At 41.3% G+C, this 19502-nt stretch overlaps 1 protein-coding gene across 1 annotated transcript; it reads right to left on the reverse strand.

Annotated features, from left to right (window-relative positions):
* Positions 1 to 966: 966 nt before the first annotated feature.
* Positions 967 to 17007, reverse strand: LOC120573388. Its single transcript, XM_039823096.1, has 11 exons — positions 16902 to 17007; positions 12858 to 13051; positions 10598 to 10723; positions 5633 to 5771; positions 4518 to 4692; positions 4250 to 4391; positions 2439 to 2582; positions 2148 to 2200; positions 1958 to 2050; positions 1700 to 1779; positions 967 to 1222 (listed from the first exon to the last, which is right to left on the reverse strand). Exons 1-11 carry the CDS (start codon positions 16944 to 16946, stop codon positions 1154 to 1156), a joined length of 1260 nt encoding a protein of 419 aa, XP_039679030.1. The 5' UTR covers positions 16947 to 17007; the 3' UTR covers positions 967 to 1153.
* Between the last annotated feature and the right edge of the window lie 2495 nt (positions 17008 to 19502).

A 19502-nucleotide genomic window follows, 5' to 3' on the forward strand; every position in this document is an offset into this window, starting at 1 on the left:
AATCTTCCTACGCCCATGCAATGCTACCTCAAATGCTCTTTATTTTATTTATTTTTATTCTGTGGTGTTGTAGTTCTTTCACTAGTCAAAATATAATTTTGCTGTATTACAACTACAAATGAGACCAACATGTAACTTATATTGGAGCCAATAAGCTTTCGTGTTGTTGGCGAGTCTCTCGGATTGTAACACGGACATTAAACAGATTTTATTCTTCAGCTATGGGGACGTGCAAGTTTAGCGATACTTGGCTTGAAAAACCTGAATTTAGGGCTTAGTTGATGATGGTGATATTGGTCTTAAATTTCTTTCATATTGGTCTTAAAAAGGTCTTAAATTTGACTTGGTGAAACCTGCAGAAACCCTGTAAGTATATTGGATAACAGGTATCTACATGAGAGTGACGTGACACTGTCCTGACACATGAATCCTAACCCTATCTCTAACCCTAACCATAACCATAACTTAACCGAATGACCCTTACTAAAAGAAGCGTTATGTCATGTCAATGTTTATGACACGTTCATGACAGTGTCATATCACTCTTATGTAGATACCTTCAAGTAAAGTGCAAACGTATATTGTACTATACTGTACTATTCCTCTAAATCTGAAAACTTGTGACTTCTGGTTATGCACCTTTTCCCCTATAAAATGAAACGTGATGATCAACTGTGATTAAAATGTATATTTTCTGCAGTGGAAAAGCTGACATCATCATGTTTAAAGGTCCCATGGCATGAACATTTCTTTTTATGAGGTTTTTTAACATTAATATGCGTTCCCCCCCAGCCTGCTTATGGTCCCCCAGTGGCTAGAAATGGCGATAGGTGTAAAGCCCAGGGCTCGGTTTACACCTATCGCCATTTCGCCATATATGGAATCTTGCTCCTTATGAGGTCATAAGGAGCAAGGTTACCTCCCCTTTCTCTGCTTTGCCCGCCCAGAGAATTTGGCCCACCAATGAGAGAGAGACATCGTGGCTTTCAAACGAGCAAAGTGGCAGTTGGTCAAGGCTACACCCCCACCCTCTACCTTGCCCCTTTAAACCTTTAAACTCTGGTAGGCAACCGAAAACAAAATTGTCCAGGCAGTGAGGAGTCCCTAAATGATCACGTTGAACCAGCGGGTCACTGTGGGTTGTAACTCCCACTCACACCCTCCCCACAGAGCTCAGAGTGAAGTTTAATGGGATCCCTCGTCTCTCCAGTTCATCTTTAAGCTGGAGGAGAAAAAACATTCATACATCAGATTCAGGAAGCAATGAAAAATGTATTTTGATAGATTACGCAGTATACAAAGTCATTAAAACTAGCTCCTCTTCATCAGCTGCAACATTTAAGCGATGAACACATTAATGCATCGATAATTATAATCCAATAGTATAATAAATATTAATCTGAAATGGATCATTCTGCATAATGAGTAGGCTTTATTTTTGGTACTTAAAGTATATTTTGGCTGATACTTTTCTACTTTTACACGAGTAAAGTTCGAAAGCAGGACATTTACTTGTAACAGAGTATTTTTTTACACTGTGGTATTGCTACTTTTACTCAAAGATTGGAGTACTTCCCACACTGCTTGTGAAAAATCAGACATTAACTGCAATCACTGAAAGTACTGCTTATTCAAAGTATTTCTGCGTGGTTATGTGATGCTATGACGGGACTTCTAAATAGATATGAATCGGACTGACCTGCTGGATGACGATGTTCCTGATGTCGTCATCAGACAGCGGAGACAAAGAGGAAATTCTCACTCTCAGACCTATGACGACTAGAAACAGTGACTCAACATTACAATACTGGCCTGGAAAAAGCTAAGTAACACAGACAAAGGCCAGCGCGTGTAACTAACAAAAGCTGTTTTGTTTGGGTTATTCAAGTCAGGGTGTGGTCCACCAAAGATTGGACTTGCCTACTGGATGTCGTTATAAAGGGAATGGTGCTCTTACTCTGATTGGATGCTGCTGGGGTTTTCGTAGTAGTTGCTGGACTAGTGATTGGAACTTGTGGGGTTGCAGTTGCAGTTGCATTAGATGATGGTTCTGCGAACAAAATGATTAAAAATGAATAGAAGATTCTTTACTTTGTCTATGAAATCAGCAATGGAATTTGAAGCACGCACAGAAACAGAAAACTCACCGTTTCCAACGCTTACAATGAGACAACGGAGCTCCGAGTGATACTTTGTTGAACTAAGGAAATAAATGAAGAGCTTAGTTATGAAATGGGACATCCATTTTTGAAGGACAAAGTACAAAATATAACCAAATAATCCTGCTTTCCATTTACCCATTATGTCTAAGGGTAATTTAGAAGAGCTTTTATTGCCAAAACTGCCTTCTTTCATCATCGAAATGTACTTTAATTACAATTGAACTTTTTTTACAACCTCGTAAAACCTTTTTTATGGGTTTTTTTTTCACCACTGACCTGAGAACAGCTTGGACGACAAAGCAGATGGGGTGGCTTTCTCCATCTTCTCCCTTAGATGGCGTCCACCTCAGGATGAACCTTCCTGTTCCTGATGTAGTCTGGTTTACGTTGTACGGCCCGCTGAACAGCAGCTCAGAGATCCTATAACAGACCGATTAACAAAACCTTGTCAAGATAAATCAAACTTGTAAAAACCAGTACCTGTCTTCTGTGACTAGATCAATAAAACACTCGCAGGGCAATGATGTGTCACTTTTGATGGAAAATGTTAGTTTTTTTCCCCAGCCTAGCATTGGACTTAGCTTTATTTCTTTATTAAGTTTAGTGACCGTCGTAGTATGACTGGCTGGTGTGTAATGAGATGCCATCTTTTAATAACACAAAAGAAAATTATTATTGCGTTACCAATGACAATGATCTTAAAATATTTTACCTGAAAGTGCATATTTGTTTTGCGACCTTTTTTTTTTTTTTTTAAGTTAAAACGTTTCCCACCTGGAGTAAATCTGCATTTACTCACAGCTCTACTTATTTACTTCATAATATGTGCTTCTGTTCAATCTGAACACATCTTAAAGTCGCTATTATTAATATTTGATAAAGAAAATGGATCAAATGAAAACTCTTGGCGTGTGACACCGCCACCTAGTGGCTGGAATAGCTAACTAAAAATGTATCTTCTGCCAGCAAACAAACAAACATATGCACATTTCTTTCATTTTTAGAACGCAAAATACATACTGAAACAAACCAGAAATAAATGTGATGGTGTTCAAATTCACCACCCGGCTACATTTATAAAGAATATTGATCAAATAAAAGTTATAACCAAACGCTGCAGTTCCCCTTAGTTCTACAGAGATGGTAAGTGTCTTGCAGGTCATTTTTTATTTTTTTTTCTCAGACCCGCAACTTTGCTGCCTCATAGTGTTGTGTCTTTGCTGCAAAGTCCAGGTGTAGCATTACATTAGCTGAATCTACTCCATGTAAGGTATAGGTTACATTAAAGATGCAGTAGGGAAGACTTATAAAACTAACTTTCTGTCATATTTGCTGAAACTGACCCTTTGTTCGAGTAGAACTATGAAGAAGGTAATTAATGGCACCACCTACAGCCTGTAGTGCGATTTGAAAAAATCCCCCTCTCCCTGTTCAGATGCACCAATCACGGCCAGGGGGTTGTCTAACTGCGTGTCAATCACTGCTCATGCACACGCATTAATTCTCCCTTGTGGGGGGAGTGGCTTAGGAGACCATTTTGGGCTTTAGCAGAAAGGGGGAGAGGGACTGAGAAGTTGTTGATGTTCAAATTTTTGGGCTAAGTCCTGGAGCTTCACAATCCTACCTACAGCACCTTTAAAGCTGCGGTGGGGGGGGGTAGAATGCAAAAAAAACTGTGAATGTCTCCCCTCTCTGTCGCAAGTGCAATGCATGCACAGAACAGCCAATAAAAATGCTCTCTTTCTCTGAAATGACCTGTTATTGGCCGAGGTCTCCCGTCACAGGCTAGATTTTCTAAAGCCTGAAAACAGAGCCGAGAGGAGGTGCAGAAGTCTAGTTTTCTCTCAGACCACTGGAATTACAATATGCTGAAAGATTATTATAGTATTTTTAGTAAAACAACGCCAAAAATAAAGTGCCTACTACAGCTTTAAGGACATCTCCATTCCTGACTAGCACATCCATGACATTTGAGTCAGTCACAGATGCTGACAATGGCAGAGTTGGTATAAGAAGCTTCCGCTAGAGGAGGTTCAACAAGACATCTGCTTTAATATCTAGTGTATTTTTATTTTTTTTTCACTAACATGGAGACATTTGCCTCTGCACTGATGTTGATTTCCAGGGTCTGATTGACAGAGGTGTACAGCTGAGCTCTGTTGGCTGGGGTTGGAGGCAGGAATTTGGGCAGATAGAGTCCCTCCATGCAGGATGGCACCTCAGGGTCCACTGGAACAATAAAGAACAAACACACATTGTTTAGCAGCAAACTCAAGTAACATGCTGATGTCCACTCGTGGAAGATGAGGTTTAAACTTAAGTGCAGCCCTGCCTGTTTGAAATGGGAAATCTGACCTTTTAAAACAAACTGGACAGGTAGTTTGCTGAGTGCGATGATGGTAGTTCCCTCCCAGAGCATGTCAGCTTGAATCAAGGTGATAGTCTGCCTGGGAAAGTCCTCCATCACCAGCTGCACGGCGTATGGACCTTGATCATTGCTACTGCTGGGGCTGACTGACAATGAGCAAGACTGCAAAAGGATAAAACAAACATGAAGATGAGGCCAACATTTCCTTTGGTTTAATGAAATGCGTGTTAGTATTTATGAAATAAAATTTCCCGAACAGAAAACCGCACTTTATTTTGGAGATAAAATTCACATTCGTCTTTAACATTATTTAAAAGAAGATGCTGCAGCTTCACAGGCACTTCAGTGATCCTGCTGACACCGTTAACATCATTGCTACTGAATAATATAGCTCAGTTTCTGGATTACAAGACGTATTGGACGCTACATGAAAAAAAAAAAAGTTACGGGATCACCAAAGCCATTTAAATTCCTCCTGTTCGGGACATGAATGTCTACACTAAATTTCATGACAATCCATCCTTCAGATGATGGGACATTTAACCCAAAACCACAGTAGGATTCATCCACTGAGGACAATGAATTCATTCAATTCATCTATTAGTTGTTGAGATAGTTCATTCTGGACCAAAAGTGGTGGAGCGGCAGTGCCATCTGTATAGTAGGGCTGCACAATTAATCGCAATTTTATCGAAATCGTAATATGGACTGGTGCAGTATTTAAATCGCAGGGTAGGTGCAATATTTGTAACTAAACATACCATTCTCAATTAAGTATTGTGGTGCTGCAGAGACGTCCCGGCCTACAGAGCCTATCATGCACACTAAAGAAAAAAAATCGTTTGGTACAGATCCTCGCAAAAATCACATTACCATAATAAAAAAAAAAACGATACAAAAATGATCATTCCCTCCAATATTGTAAATCATATCGTAATTGCAATATCAGTCAAAATAATCGCAATTAGATTTTTTCCTATATCGTGCAGCCCTGCAGTATAGAAAAGCTAAAAATGTTTGCAACCACGGCTGCTCTTGGCTTCCTTACCCCTGAAGTCATGGCACTATTTTGACAACACCATCTGTCTTGCAGGATACTCACTGACGAGAGGTTGAGAAGGGAGGGCGGCGTGCAGGGGTTACACTCCGACAGTGATGTGTTTCCATATCTGCATCTCACCTCGTCTCCGTCAGGGTCAAACGCCAACAGGTTGAAATCTCTCTGACAGTTTGAAGGAACCCTGAGAAACAGAAGTTACATAAACAGCTTCGGTTTCATGCTGTCTGTACTAAACACCATACGTGGAGGAATGACACGGTATTAATGTAATTTACACTTTAGTGGTAGTGTATAAGAATAAGCTCTTCGCATGCACTTGTCTTCTTGCTCTGGAGACATCTGTTTGTCTGCAGAGTGTCCAGTTGTTTTGTCAACCCTGTTACCATTGTGGCCTTATGCATCTCTCGGTATTTGTTTCCACTGAAGCCCGAGCCAGCCATCCAAGCAATGCAAAAGTACATCTTAACAACATTATCAGTTAGATGAAAAGATCCGTTAAAGAGCAACTAATGGAGACCAACACAACCCAATGCCTATAAAGTGGCGATTTGTTGTTGTACGTTTGTATGTGGATAAGTCCAACAAACCAGATATACCATGTTAATAAGTGAGCTTTAGAGGTGCTGGGAGATAGATTTTGTTACCGTTGGACAGAGCCCGAGTGTGAGGAAGCACCCACTCCCTCACAAACTATTTTGCTATTTTGTTCCCTCACTCACTATTTTGTTAATAAATGTAAACATTTACTATCATTAGGTTTTCTTTATTTGAAGTTCCTACATCAATTAACAACGATGAAGTATTGATTTTGTTTGGATGAATGTTGATTACAGGATGATGTAAGTTAACACACCTGATTACTGACCTGAGTGGTGACCTGATTGGTCAGTTTGAACTGGAGAGGCGGGCTCTAATCCAATGGGCCCAATCTTGCACTCAGCGAAATTGCCTTTGTACACCGACGCATGTATCATTCCTATTTTGTACCCGAAGCACAGCGGACCTTTCCCTCCACAGACGCACGTCGGTAAATTAGGGAATGTATTTGCGCTCCCGGGGGCGGTTCAGCGAAAAGAGGAGGCGTGTTCCGGCGCAAACATTACCTGGTGCTATTTTGCAGTTTCAGAAAACAATTCCGCCACAGAACAGGAAAAACCTGGTCTAAAGTCAGTGGCGCTAGTCTAAAGTCAGTAGCGCGTTATTCAGATGCTATTTTAGGGGCGCATGCTTGGCCATAATATAGCGTGTGCACAACGTGCATACACTTTGCTTCTCTCATCTACACGGACGCAGCAGTTCCCATTTTTGCAAACCATACATAATTACAAAGGAAAATATTACTGAAAATGCGCTTCAGGTGTTTGGATAGGTCAGGAGGCACTTTACAGTACAGTCCTCAAAAGGTCGCAGCATTCTTTGTGGCTTGATGTGTTTTACACAACATTTCCATGTATCATGGATGTGTTGATGACATAAATGAGGAAATATTAGAGGATTTAAGGAGACGTGATGTTGAACTACGGCGGGATTGGACACTTGAGTGTCAATGCGCGATGCACTCCTGGTGGAGCGGGTGGACGGAGATGGAGTGGGGGGGGAGGAGGAAGGGGCACAACAGGAGCAGGTGGTGCGTTTGGAAGCCCACACTCCATTGCTGCAGCAATCCTCTCCAGACTTGAGGAGATGCGCCCGAGAAGCAGCAACATCGCCACCCGGTCAAGACGGGCATTTATTACTTTGCCGCATCCTGGACGGACAGCTCCCGCTGGCGTGCACCAGGCAAATCCGCCGTCATAATAGCAGTCCGCCATGGAACAAGCGCACCTGCTCTTAAAGGGAATGTGAGATGACGCTCTGATTGGTTTATTGCATGTTACGCCCAAACCACACCTAGCTACTTCAGACCAACCCATTTTAGATTTGCGTCGGGCGCAAGACTCATTTATCCCGCCGGTATAATAGCAACAGGGCCCGAGATCCGCCCACAAAGCTACTTGCCTTTCACGTTTGATACTTGCGTTTCAGATCGTTAAAATAGGGCCCTATATGTGAGTAGAATGTAAGGTTTTTCTTGGACTGTTTTGTTTGAGGACCAGCACCATAACCCTTTTAGCAGGGTAAAGAGGACTTCCCTCTTTGTTTTTTTTTGTTTTTTGAAGACTGAAAAGAAAAGTCTACCCGTTTTCCCAGCAAACCTTTCTGCCAGTAAGATGTTTTATCTGCTTCATGGTTCCTCCGGGCTGCAACACACCTCACGTCACCAGAGCTGTTTCCCTGTTTCCAGTCTTAAAGGTGAGCTAACTGAACCCAGTCTTAACTGACTCTTGGTTGTCGCTTCATATGTTTCTTTTAATCTAATTTTTAGCAACATATAAATCAAAATTTTGTCCATTATATTGTCTTAAAGGGCAACACTGTCTCTTCTTAGACCCTTAAAGGGATACTTCACCGATTTAGCATTCAGCTTTGTATCAGTAGAAACCCGATAGTATTTCTGAATGACCGTGCCTCCCTCCCTCATGTCCCCCTGAGACGAGAGATTTCTGCATTTGGGGCCTGGAAAAAATCTTCCGATGATGTAAAATGACGATTTTTGCGTCATTGGAAGATTTTTGGGCCAGAGGCAAAGGACTACAGCCAGTAGTAGGATCTACTTCCGTATGTTTTCAACACGCCCACAGGGGGTTGGACTGCCGAGTCTGGCCGAGGTATTCCGAATGAAAACGACTGTCAGCCATCTTGAATCTTCGCTAAACAGGCTCTCGGTTTTCAACAGAAAACATTTACAACAATTATCTGCATTCAAACTACCGGACGTGTGTACCACCGGGATACATCGGTACAGATCGAAGAATATGGAGGAAACGTTATTACAGACGCAATACTCATATACACACTACGTGAGCTTCGCCTGCACGGAGACCAGCGGTGTCACTCAATGCCGCTAGCCGGCTAGGGGACATCCTCATCGGCTAGGTGGAAAGCTAACGCTAGCTGTCCACCTGTCCCAGCCATCCTGCTTGCAAGTGTCTGCTCATTAAACAACAAGCTGGACTACATCCTCCTTCAACGAAACTCCCAAGTTTTTGTTGTTGTGGAAACATGCCTGAACAACAGTGTACCGGAACCGGGACTATCCAGCTACCAGGCTGCTCTCGCCGGCCCGTGGAGGTGGACTGGTGTAGAAATAAAATCCAACTAGCTACTGCTAACTGCTGGTGGAGCTTGTGACTGTTAAATGCCGACCATTCGACATTCCACGCTAATTCACGGCTGTGTTTATACTCCGTGTTTAGCTACACCAATGCTAGTATGCGTTAGCTGAACTTTACGGATCCTGCTTGCAAGTGTCCGCTCATTTAGACCACAAACTGGACTACATCCAACTTCAACGACACTCCCAACGTGAGTTCAGAGACTGTTGTGTTTTTGTTGTGGAAACATGCCTGAATAGTGTACCGGACTGTCCAGCTACCAGGCCTGCTAGCCCTCCGAGCTAGAGATGCTCTGTTGCCAGGTAAAAGAGGTGGGCTGTGTTAACACCGAGTGGTGCAGAAATGTGGTGATTTGTATCCATTTAACTGCTAACTGCTGGTGGAGTTTGTGACTGTTAAATGCCGACCATTCTACATTACACACTAATTCCGCGGCTGTGTTTATGCTCGGTGTTTACAGCCCACCAAGCGCTAATGCTAGTATGCGTTAGCTGAACTTTCCGGAACCTATAAAGTGTATTACTAAATGTAGCCTGTTTCGGTATGTCGTTTTTATATAATGTCGTTTTTATATATGTTAAATGTGTAACACCACTTGAGTCACGATGAAACGTTGTTTCCGTGTATATGGTTGAAATGACAATAAAACACGCTGGTTGAGTTGAATGCCTCTGTCGGTCTGTCAAGCGGTAGGCGTGGCTTGGGAGTGGACTCAAAGCAACGAAGCAGGTGCATTCTGGGATTTGGTGTTTTTCATCCATATAAGACCAAAACACATTTTCTGGCTTTTCTCGGCCTAGAAGGCACCAATTTAAAAAAATATCACATTTCTGCTACATAAGTGACCCAATTTAAAGATATATTCAGCTTTCCAGCGGTGAAATATTCCTTTAAACGTGGGGTAAATTAGCCGCAGCCGACCTGTCGAGTGCCAGTGTGATGTCATGGGAGCGCTGTAACTGTTTATACTCGCGCGTGGTGGTCGCGACACTAGTTGCAGTCTTTTCTCGAACAGAGGTGGCGCTAATGAGGAAAGGCTACCGACTTTGCTCTTTCTACGGACTAGAAGAACAGGTAAACAACGGCAGAACTGGCAGCAGCATTGACGTCAATGCTTCGATTTGATTCAATGACCTACTTGGTCGGGTCGAGCCTTTCATTCGCCATAAAAGAACTCATCTTAACCCGTTAAGTTTACAAGAGAGACTTGCAGTCACTCTGAGAGTCCTGGCATCCGGTTGCCCTCAAGAATCAAAATCCTGGCACGCCAGCGAGATCTATGTCATTTTGACGTCACATCAGCTTGCGCGAGCTCGGCTGCGGCGACTGTAAAACGGCCCTTAGTTCATTTGAGAAACAAACAACAAACATCCAACTGGACAAAGAGGGAGAACATTTTCCTTTTGACAGGTTGATTTTGCATTATTGTAAGTTAGAGAATGGCACTGTATTCTGCCAACTACCTGGGTCTTACATGAGTTTTCAACTATAGATCATTTTCACACTGCAACAGGTCCCGAGGCTACTTGGTTCTCATAAATCTTCAAGTTATACTTTAAGTGATGGTTCAGAGTAATTTCACCCTAAGGTCCTTTGCACCATGACCTCGAGCCAAACAACCCCCCAGAAGCTTTTTTCACCTGGGTCTAACATTGGGAGAGTTAGCGTAGAGTAGCGTTATCAGCTGAATAGCTTAGCGCAGGGGCTAATGGACCCACGTTTGTATCTCGTAAATGACCCCACTAATAATGGTGGCATTGGGTGGCATGGAGGGGTTTGGGAGCAGTGTTACCTCACAGCTGGCAGTATGGTTGTCTGGGGTGATCTGTTGGCTTGGCCGGTGTCCGACCGGCTCCTCAGTTCCACCAGAGTCACAGCTCTCCACCTTATGTTGTTTACCCAGTTACCACCATCTAAGCTGTGGAGGAAGTTCATGTAAAAGTCAGTTGTTACTGTGCACAGAATCTGAGTGTACTGTTACAGTACTACTGTAATGTATTGTAGGTGTTTCAATACATTTAACCCAACATAACGTGTGTTAATAAATGACTGGATTGTGTGGAAGAAAAGGTTCTCTCAGGTCCAATTCAGTGGCTGGTTCAGATGATTTTATTCACTGCGCAGTGGAGACACAAAGTTGTCAAGAAGCTGTTGAATTCTCTCTGACCAGAATGAGTTCTCTGGTCAGGGTTGTATACAAGGTTGCAGAAGACATTCACTCACAAGACTATCTGAGTAGATTTGCACAGACCCAATACCGTTTGCTCAAACTAAAAAAAAGAAGAAGGCCCTTTGTGAATCTCCGCTGGAGCCAACCCGGTCTTTAAGCAAAAGGTCTCCATCACAGTGACCAAAGTAAAATGTTTTAACACTGAGCTAGACAAAAGGCAGACAGACTCAATTAATTCAGGAGACACTAAAAGTTTGTTGATCAGAGAAAATAACAGGGACTTAATCAGTAAACAGGAAAGAGGATATTTAGGATAAAATGAGACTAAAACTGTTGGGTAATTCATTTTCTTCTACAATTGCCAGGAGCCACTAGAACAGGGTGGCTGTGTCTCAGAGTGGGTCACCCCTCAACCACAAGATGGTGGTTCAATCCTAGGCTCCTCCAGCCACATGTCAATGTGTCCTTGAGCAAGACACAGAGGGACAGATGTACTAACGCTTTTGTGCCCACTTCAGGTGTATCTGTTTCGCAACGTGCACGTAAAAGCATAGCGAGGTATGTACAAACAGGCCGCACTGAGGTAAAAGCGCAGACTGCCTGAAAATGGCAAATTGCACTTTTCCGTGTCATGCATATGAATTCACGGGTGGGTCAAGGGGAAAGTGGGAGTTTCCCATAAAGAGATGGGAGGGGAAGCGTAAAGTGCACCTAATTATGTACAAAAACTGCCCGTGACAGCGCGCCTCTATTTTGCGGTGAAAATTCTCCGCCTCTTAACAGCAGGTGTAACGACCGGCCGCACGCGGGTTTCCTCGCATACGCCTCCTGGTGAAATGGCAGCAGTAATCCGAGCAAGACGAAGACATAGGCCAAGGAGACGAGCTGAAAGGATTTTTGCCACAAGGATCAGACTTTTTCAGTTGAGTGAACACTAAATCATTAGGCGTTACAGATTAAGCAGCCATGCAATATTACAGTTACTGGAAGAAATCAGAGATGACACTGAATCTCCGACTCAGCGTTCACATCCCATTCCAGCAGTTGTTAAACTTCTCGCTGCGTTACAAATGTTGGCATCAGGATCATTTCAAACAGTCACAGCATCAGCAGCGTGAACATCGCAGTCTGCACTCAGTCGTATCATAGCACCAGTAGGCTACTTAACACTTTGCTACAGCGCAATTTATAGTATAGTGGGTGGAGAAAGGCGCTGATTACCCGATGAACTGCAGTTTTGGTAAATACGACGTAAGCTGAAGTATCACAGCATGCGCTTTCTGCTGGTTGGACATGTCGCTGATAACACTACATTCGTAAATGTACGTATACAAGTTGCTCCCCGGATGCTGCTATGTGGCTGTCCATTGCTCCCAATGCTTAGGATAAGTTAAATGCAGAGATTAAATTTCACTACATCGTAGCTATTGCACAATTGTCTGTGACAAATAAGAACGTCTCTTTTTCTTAACAGCAACGCAGTTCATTGGTCGTTTCAGTCTCTGAACTGTATTGGACGTCACGTCCTATCTAAATTGCTTCGCCCTGTCTCACCTGTATCATGTGTTTTGAATATACATGTTTATTGCTTTCTCTTTGAAAAAATGGCATTCAAGTATACGCAAAGCCAAATTTTTGACACTTTGGGGGAGAAACAAAGTTGACAGATACACAACATTGTGTTGTAAAGATGTCATAGCTTGTTTGCAAACAGTTTTCCAAATCCATTAGACATGGAGCAACAAAAAAAAGAAAACAATGAGGTAAAAGAGCTAAAAAGCCACATGTGGCTTTAATTTCTGCTCTGAAAGTCACCTCTTTCCCAGTGGGTGGACAACTAAAACATGGTATCTGATAAGTTATTTTTTACAGGATCACTTACATAAGCTGAAACGAAGTGTTGCTGGGAACCTGCTGAGTCATGATTCCCTCTCTCTGACACCACTCTCCACTGCTCTCCATGTAGACCTTGTTCAGCTCGGGAGCACTCCCAGTCCCACAAGAATTCCCAATGGAGCAGGTCCACGAGGCAGAATCACGGCATGAGTGGAAGTTCATCTTATAGCGAATGACCACCTGCAGCAATAAAACAAAAACATTCACGATACCAGGGTTTTTCCTTTTTTAGGGCGGGACTATAAGCACAATATACTAGTTTCCTTATTAGACAATTAGTTATTTGACAATTATCAAATGATAAACAACAAAGCCTTTTATGAATGAGTAAATGAAACCCCAATTAACAAAACTGCTTAAAATAATAATATTTAAATACTACAGTTAAAGTCATTGAGAGTCCAGTACAGCCAGACTCGGGATGGTAAAACTGAGATTAGTGCTCCTATTCTAAGTTTATGTTCTGCTTGTTCAACAGTTGTTGGGTAAACTGCTGAGAAACACACTTAGAAGCCAGGCATTCCTCTATGCAGGAAAAACCCTGAACACAGAAGAAGGTACTTCTGCAGACGTTTACTTCACTTAGGGCGTTTTCACACCTGAAAGTCCGGACCAAAGTAAATGTTTTTGTTAAATTGTCTAAATTTGATCCGGTAAGTTTTGGTTTCACACTACAGTTAAGCAAGCACACTAAAGATCCATATGTGACAAAACTACGTCCTGCCGTCATCACATACGTGAGCTGCGTCTCCAGATACTATACCGTGCGTTCATAGACATCTGAAAAACGTTTTTCCGAGTGAAAACGTCACCATTCACGTAACTTCCTGTGGGAATCAGAGGTGGGAAACTCGGGCTGGATTTTGCTAACCGAGTTTCCCAGTTGGTGACGCGTTGTTGACCACTGACGTTTGATGTTTGGTTCACTGAACATATTTCAATGACAATAAACTGTTTATTGTGGACAAATGCCTCTGCCAAGAAACATGCACAGACATAACATGTTTAAAATTATTCATAAATAGGCCCATGTATAAAAGAACTACATTATCCGTGTCTTTTCCCGTTGGTTGTCCTGCAGATAACACAAACAAACACCTGGCGATGTGCTGTTTGGATGCTCGCATAAGAAAACAGCAGAAAATCTTTAGTTATTGTGGCCTCCATGTTTTCACACACCTGAGGCTGTAGGCTACGGCCAACCGTTAGTGGCAGTCATGCAAAAAGTTGTTATGCCAAACGCCCAATATAACAGAAGAAGAAGAACACGCATCCCGACCATGTGAACGCTGGCAGTCGGAAAAACAACGTAATCACGGGGGCGGTCCCTGTTATTCCGAGGTGACATGAACGCTCCATTATAATTGATTGGTTGGTAGACGGGCTTCCCCGTCCTCTCGTATCCTCTCTCTGTGTCAGAGTTTTTTCAACTGACCGCTGCTCTCCCCTACTGCCACGCTGTTGTGATGTTGAGAAGCAAGACACGGGAACTTTCTTTCTGGAACATTTATTCAGAGACAAGTGGAAACACTGTAGCCTACATTTACTACCACTCAGGGGCAGATCTACAGGGGGGGGAAGGGGGGGCAGGTGCCAGCTGCCAGCTGCCCCCCTAACTTTGGTGATCCAAAAACTGAACTTGTAAAAATGACCCGCCACTATGTCCACAAGCTTCTCAAAACAGTGAACTAAACAATACATTTACCAAAAGTGAACAATTACATTTTTAATTTTAAATGTATTAATAGCCCCCTGCCCCTCAAATACTTAGCTACGTCCCTGATTTAAACGTGCGAGCGGCGTTCGCTCAGTCTGGCTCACACTTAGCGAGTCTGCTGCGGTGCGGGGGCCCTGCAACCCGGCTGGAGAGACTGAGCTACCCCCCCCAGAGCCTCTGAAGGTGAAGTCAGTTTCCCCAGGTGAAGTTTAAACACACATGTTTAACTTAAAGTTACATTTGTAATGAATTTATTGTATGCTAAAGACAAAAAACAGTGAGTCTATTACGTTAGCCAAAAGTCAAATCGCTCCCTCGTGATTTGTAAGAGCACTGTGCCCTTTGATTAGTTTTGATTTTAGTAAAGACAAGAGCAGCTTAATATAAAATATAAAATCTTGTTTGTATCCATAACGTTTACTGATGGTCGCCGTTTCGCCGACGTTACGTTACAACACACAATACAGTGCCAGTTGGGAGATGATCATTTTTATTTGATTAGCTAAGCAGTCCTATAAAATACACTTCCTCTCACAGCAATAAGGCTGCACAAATGAAACCAGGTTACAACTGGGGAAATAACAAATACGATAGGATTAAGTAGCCTAGTCTAAACATAACTGTTGTGTGCATGTGATAAATATTTTCTGATTTTATATTTGTCATAAGCTACTTATTAGCTACAGGGCCCTGTAATGTAATACAAGGACAGCTTTTCATATATTTCGACTTTTGCAGGCCAGAGTAGCTGAAGAAATTAGCTGGAGCCTAAACATGAAAAGGAAGGCTAAAAGTGGGGATATTGCCAGCTTTTTTGCTAAGAAAATTCAAAGAAGTACACAGGAGGAAGAGTATGAGGGAAATGAAGGAGAAGGCAGTAAAACTGGAGAGACCATGGAGGGCGAGAGCAGGAGAAGACCACAGAAGGAGAAGAGGGAATAAGTGAAGGAGATGAGGACATAGAAGAATCAGTGAGGGATGAAGAGGAGGCTCCAGATTCAGAGAGAGGGACAGAGGCAGAGGGTGATCAGGAGGAGGCAGATGAAGATGACAGGGAGGAAGAGGCCTGCAGTTACCCCTGGACCATGTGGTATGTTTTTATTTTTCTTCCATATAAATTGCCGTACAGTAGGATAATATGTAATGTCACTTATATGCATTGGCTATGTCCATGTTTAGAATAGGTATATTCATTAATAATAGATAATATAGGGGTATACAAGCTTTAAACCCATCAAACAATGACTTCTTAAAGGAAGAATTGGTTTTGTTAGTGGCTGAGGAATATGGCTCTGAAAAGTATTAAAAGTATTTTTGTGTTTGTTTGGTTAAAGCCATTCACATATAGGGATTCCCACGTACCGTCTACCCCTGCCACCCTGCCAAGACCTCTTGCCCCCCCTTTGCCACCCCACGTAAAACTTTCTAGATCCGCCACTGCTACCACTTAAATAAACTATGTAATCTCTGCTCTGATAGCCGACAGCTGTCTGCTCTGAGCGCATTCACCGTCACTCTTTCTCTCTCTCCCTAAGCACCGAGTTATTCCTTAAAGGACCTTCTCTGGTCTCGTAACATAAGGAGAGCCTGCCAGAGCTTCTTTTATTTGGTCCGAAAGTCCGAACCATCCAAAAAATGCTTTCACACTATAAACAAATCGGACCATGGTTCAGTTTGGTCCGGACCGAGACCACCTCTTTTTATGGGACCAAAATTTGGTCTTTTGATCCGGACCGTTGTCCGGGGGAGGTTTAACACCTGTAATCTTGGTTCGGATCTAACTAAAAAGTCCGAAAGTCCGGACCAAATGACGTAATTGTGAAAAAGTGTTCACAGATTTAATGCCAGAAAGTAAATCCTGTTAGGGAAGAATTTAAATAGTATTTAGACCAGTATTACAGCTCATACAATCTTTTTTTATTTATTTATTTAATTTATTTTTTATCTGCAGTTTTGAAGTGCTAAACAGAAGAAAGAAAACTGCAGATAAAAATCATTATATATAAATATCCGAATCAGAAATACTTCATTGATCAGTGATATGTTACAGTTGAGTTACTCCCATTCTACAATGGAAATATATATACAATATATTAAAACTATATTTGAAAAAAAATAGAAATAAGAAATAATTATAAAAAAATATGTATACTACAAAATATATACAGTGTAAAAATAACATGCTGAAAACTGGGATATATGATCATGTGTGTTACAATGCAAGAATAGTATAAATACATTTAAATTAAGATTTAAATTAATTAAGATTATTATTATGATTATAAAAGCTAAAGAAACTGCACTTATACATACCGTGACAGATCCATCGTTGTTAGTCGTTTTTGGGGAATAGGTCATCACTGTCCCAAAGAAATGAGACGCATGGGAGCTGCATGCAAGCAGCAGCAGCAGAGAGAGCGACATTGTAAATGTAACAGACAGTAAATGAATACAAACCTAACACATAGACTGTTATGTGTGTGCCTAGGTATATCTGTCTGTGTCCCACACAAAGAATCTCTTTTACGTCAGAAAAGGAACCAGGAAGTCCCCAGTATGAGGAAATGTCTCATGGTAATGAGATAATGATCAACCCTATTTTATATATACAGTTTGCGTGTCTAAGTGACTGATGGGAACAACAATCTTTCACATTGGTCCAGTATTAAGCAAGATTGCTGCAGGAGCTGCGGCAGCGGCAAAACAAGCTACAATGTAAGTTAATAGGGCAATTGTGCAGCTTGTTTTACCTTCACAAAAGTGCTTGTTTTGCCGCTGACAGGCTCAGATTGAAGTGTCTGACAACATTATGGAAAGTATTTCTAAGGAGGTCGACCTTTCTGTTACAGAGTAAGATCCTTTTTTTAAACATAAAAACATCCGTGAAATTGTGTTCGCTAAAGCCACCAGACATGTAAATAAACAGTAATTTAAGCATCATAAAATACACTTCATTCAAAGTCGACAGAAACTAAATAAAACTTTGAAAATCCATTTAGGGCTGTCTTTCCACTTTTCCAACCATCACAACTCAACACGTAGTTTACCGATTTACATGTGAAAATGTTGTCTCTATACACGCTAAAAGTACTGTTTTTTTGAATGGAGTCTGGTTTCTGGTTAAACAGAAAGGTCTTAAAGAGGTTATAAAAAGGCCTATATATGTAGGGATCCTTTCCATAATGTTGTCAGACACTAAGACTATTAATCTGAGCCTTTCAGTTGCAAAAACAACACTTTTAGTGGACAAAATTGATTATGCATATTTGCCTCATAGGGTTACATTGCAGCACGGTCTGTGGCTGCCGGTTACAGTGTTCACGCTTAATACTGGACCAATTTCAAAGACTGTTGTTCCTATCAGTCATTAACACACAAAACATAGGAAAATAGGGTCCAGGTTGAAAACAAATTGTAGTTACCCTTTAACTGTGTTAACTCTAAGTGGGAGGAGACCAATTAGCCAAATCCTGCTTGGTTTATGTTTTTATTTTTTTTGAAAAATTTTGCTTAAAGAGGTCTGTAAAAGTCTTTGTTACTGTAAAGGTAAGTGAAGCTGTCCAAAGTTATTTGTTAAAAGGTAACCTTATATTCTCGAGTGTCGAACTGTCCAAATTTAATGGCAACAAATTTTATGCAGGTTTAATTTTATATCCTGAGATCTCCGCAAACTGTTGTAACATATTTAAATATTAAGGGAATCAAAGTTTTCAGCATGAGATACGTAGAAAAGAAGATCAAAAGCGTGTGTTGTGTTCCATGTCTCCTCTATTTATGCCCCAGTATAGATTAATTACATTTTACGCATTTTCACTCATTTTAAATTTCTTTATGGTTTTTGTTTTACATTCACATTTTAAATTTATTTTCAAGAAAAGTCTTGGTACATGGTTAACAACTGCATTTTTAGTATTTATTCCACACGGGGTAAAAACAAATAGATGAATGGCTAAAAATTAGGAACACGTATAAATGTAAATCTAAAGGGACGAATATTAAAGGGACGACTACATGTGATAAACCTGTCAACAATGAATACGAAGGAAAAAAGATAAACCTATCCCATACATGAAATTCTCAGACATGAATACAATCTAAACAGGCACTTTGTTGATTTTTAATCCAAAAAGGCCACAAGCACATCCCAGATTTTACCTTTTAATCTACCAACGTAGACTCATAAAATACCACTGCATCTACCCATTTTCTTCTCCTAATGCCTTAGCATATTTCTGGAAGATGCAATCATACCGACCATAATAACAAAAAATATACATTTAGATTATTTTTTATTTGACATCTGTCCTCTAGGAACCATTTTTATAATTGCTTTTGAATTAATGTCAGTTAATAACAGAAGTAAGTGTGTAATGCCAGTTTAGAACAATTATTCTGTTTCAGTTTTGCAGTGAAACACCTCACAGTAAAACACAATTCAACAGCACTACAAACTACAGCCTCCAAAAAATGAACCCTATGAATTAAAAACTCAACATTATAACCTTCATTTAGGTATGATTTATTGCAGGGCTGTTTATTAGACTTAGACTAAACCATCTATAATTATATTTTGCTAGCTCTCATTTTAAGTACAGACCACTTTTACCTTTCTGTTGGCTCCAACATAATCATATAGAGTCAAAATAATGCCATAAATATCAAATGTCAGTTGTAATCAGTCACATAATTCTTTCAGATCCAAAACCAGCTTAGGCAGTGGCTGTACGTCACTACAACAAAACCACTGTTGAAACAAGCCTCAGGGATCCATTGTCAGACATCACCACTTTATGTCATCCCGCCTCTTGTGTGAAGACCACAACGAGCTGATGGACCAGTTCTTTACAAAGAGCTTAATTGAATATGCACAATCACTGAGGTTAATCAGACAGATGGTTTTGACTCAGTGGTGAC

This window comes from Perca fluviatilis, chromosome 14, assembly GCF_010015445.1.
Source record: "Perca fluviatilis chromosome 14, GENO_Pfluv_1.0, whole genome shotgun sequence".
NCBI lineage: Eukaryota > Metazoa > Chordata > Actinopteri > Perciformes > Percidae > Perca > Perca fluviatilis.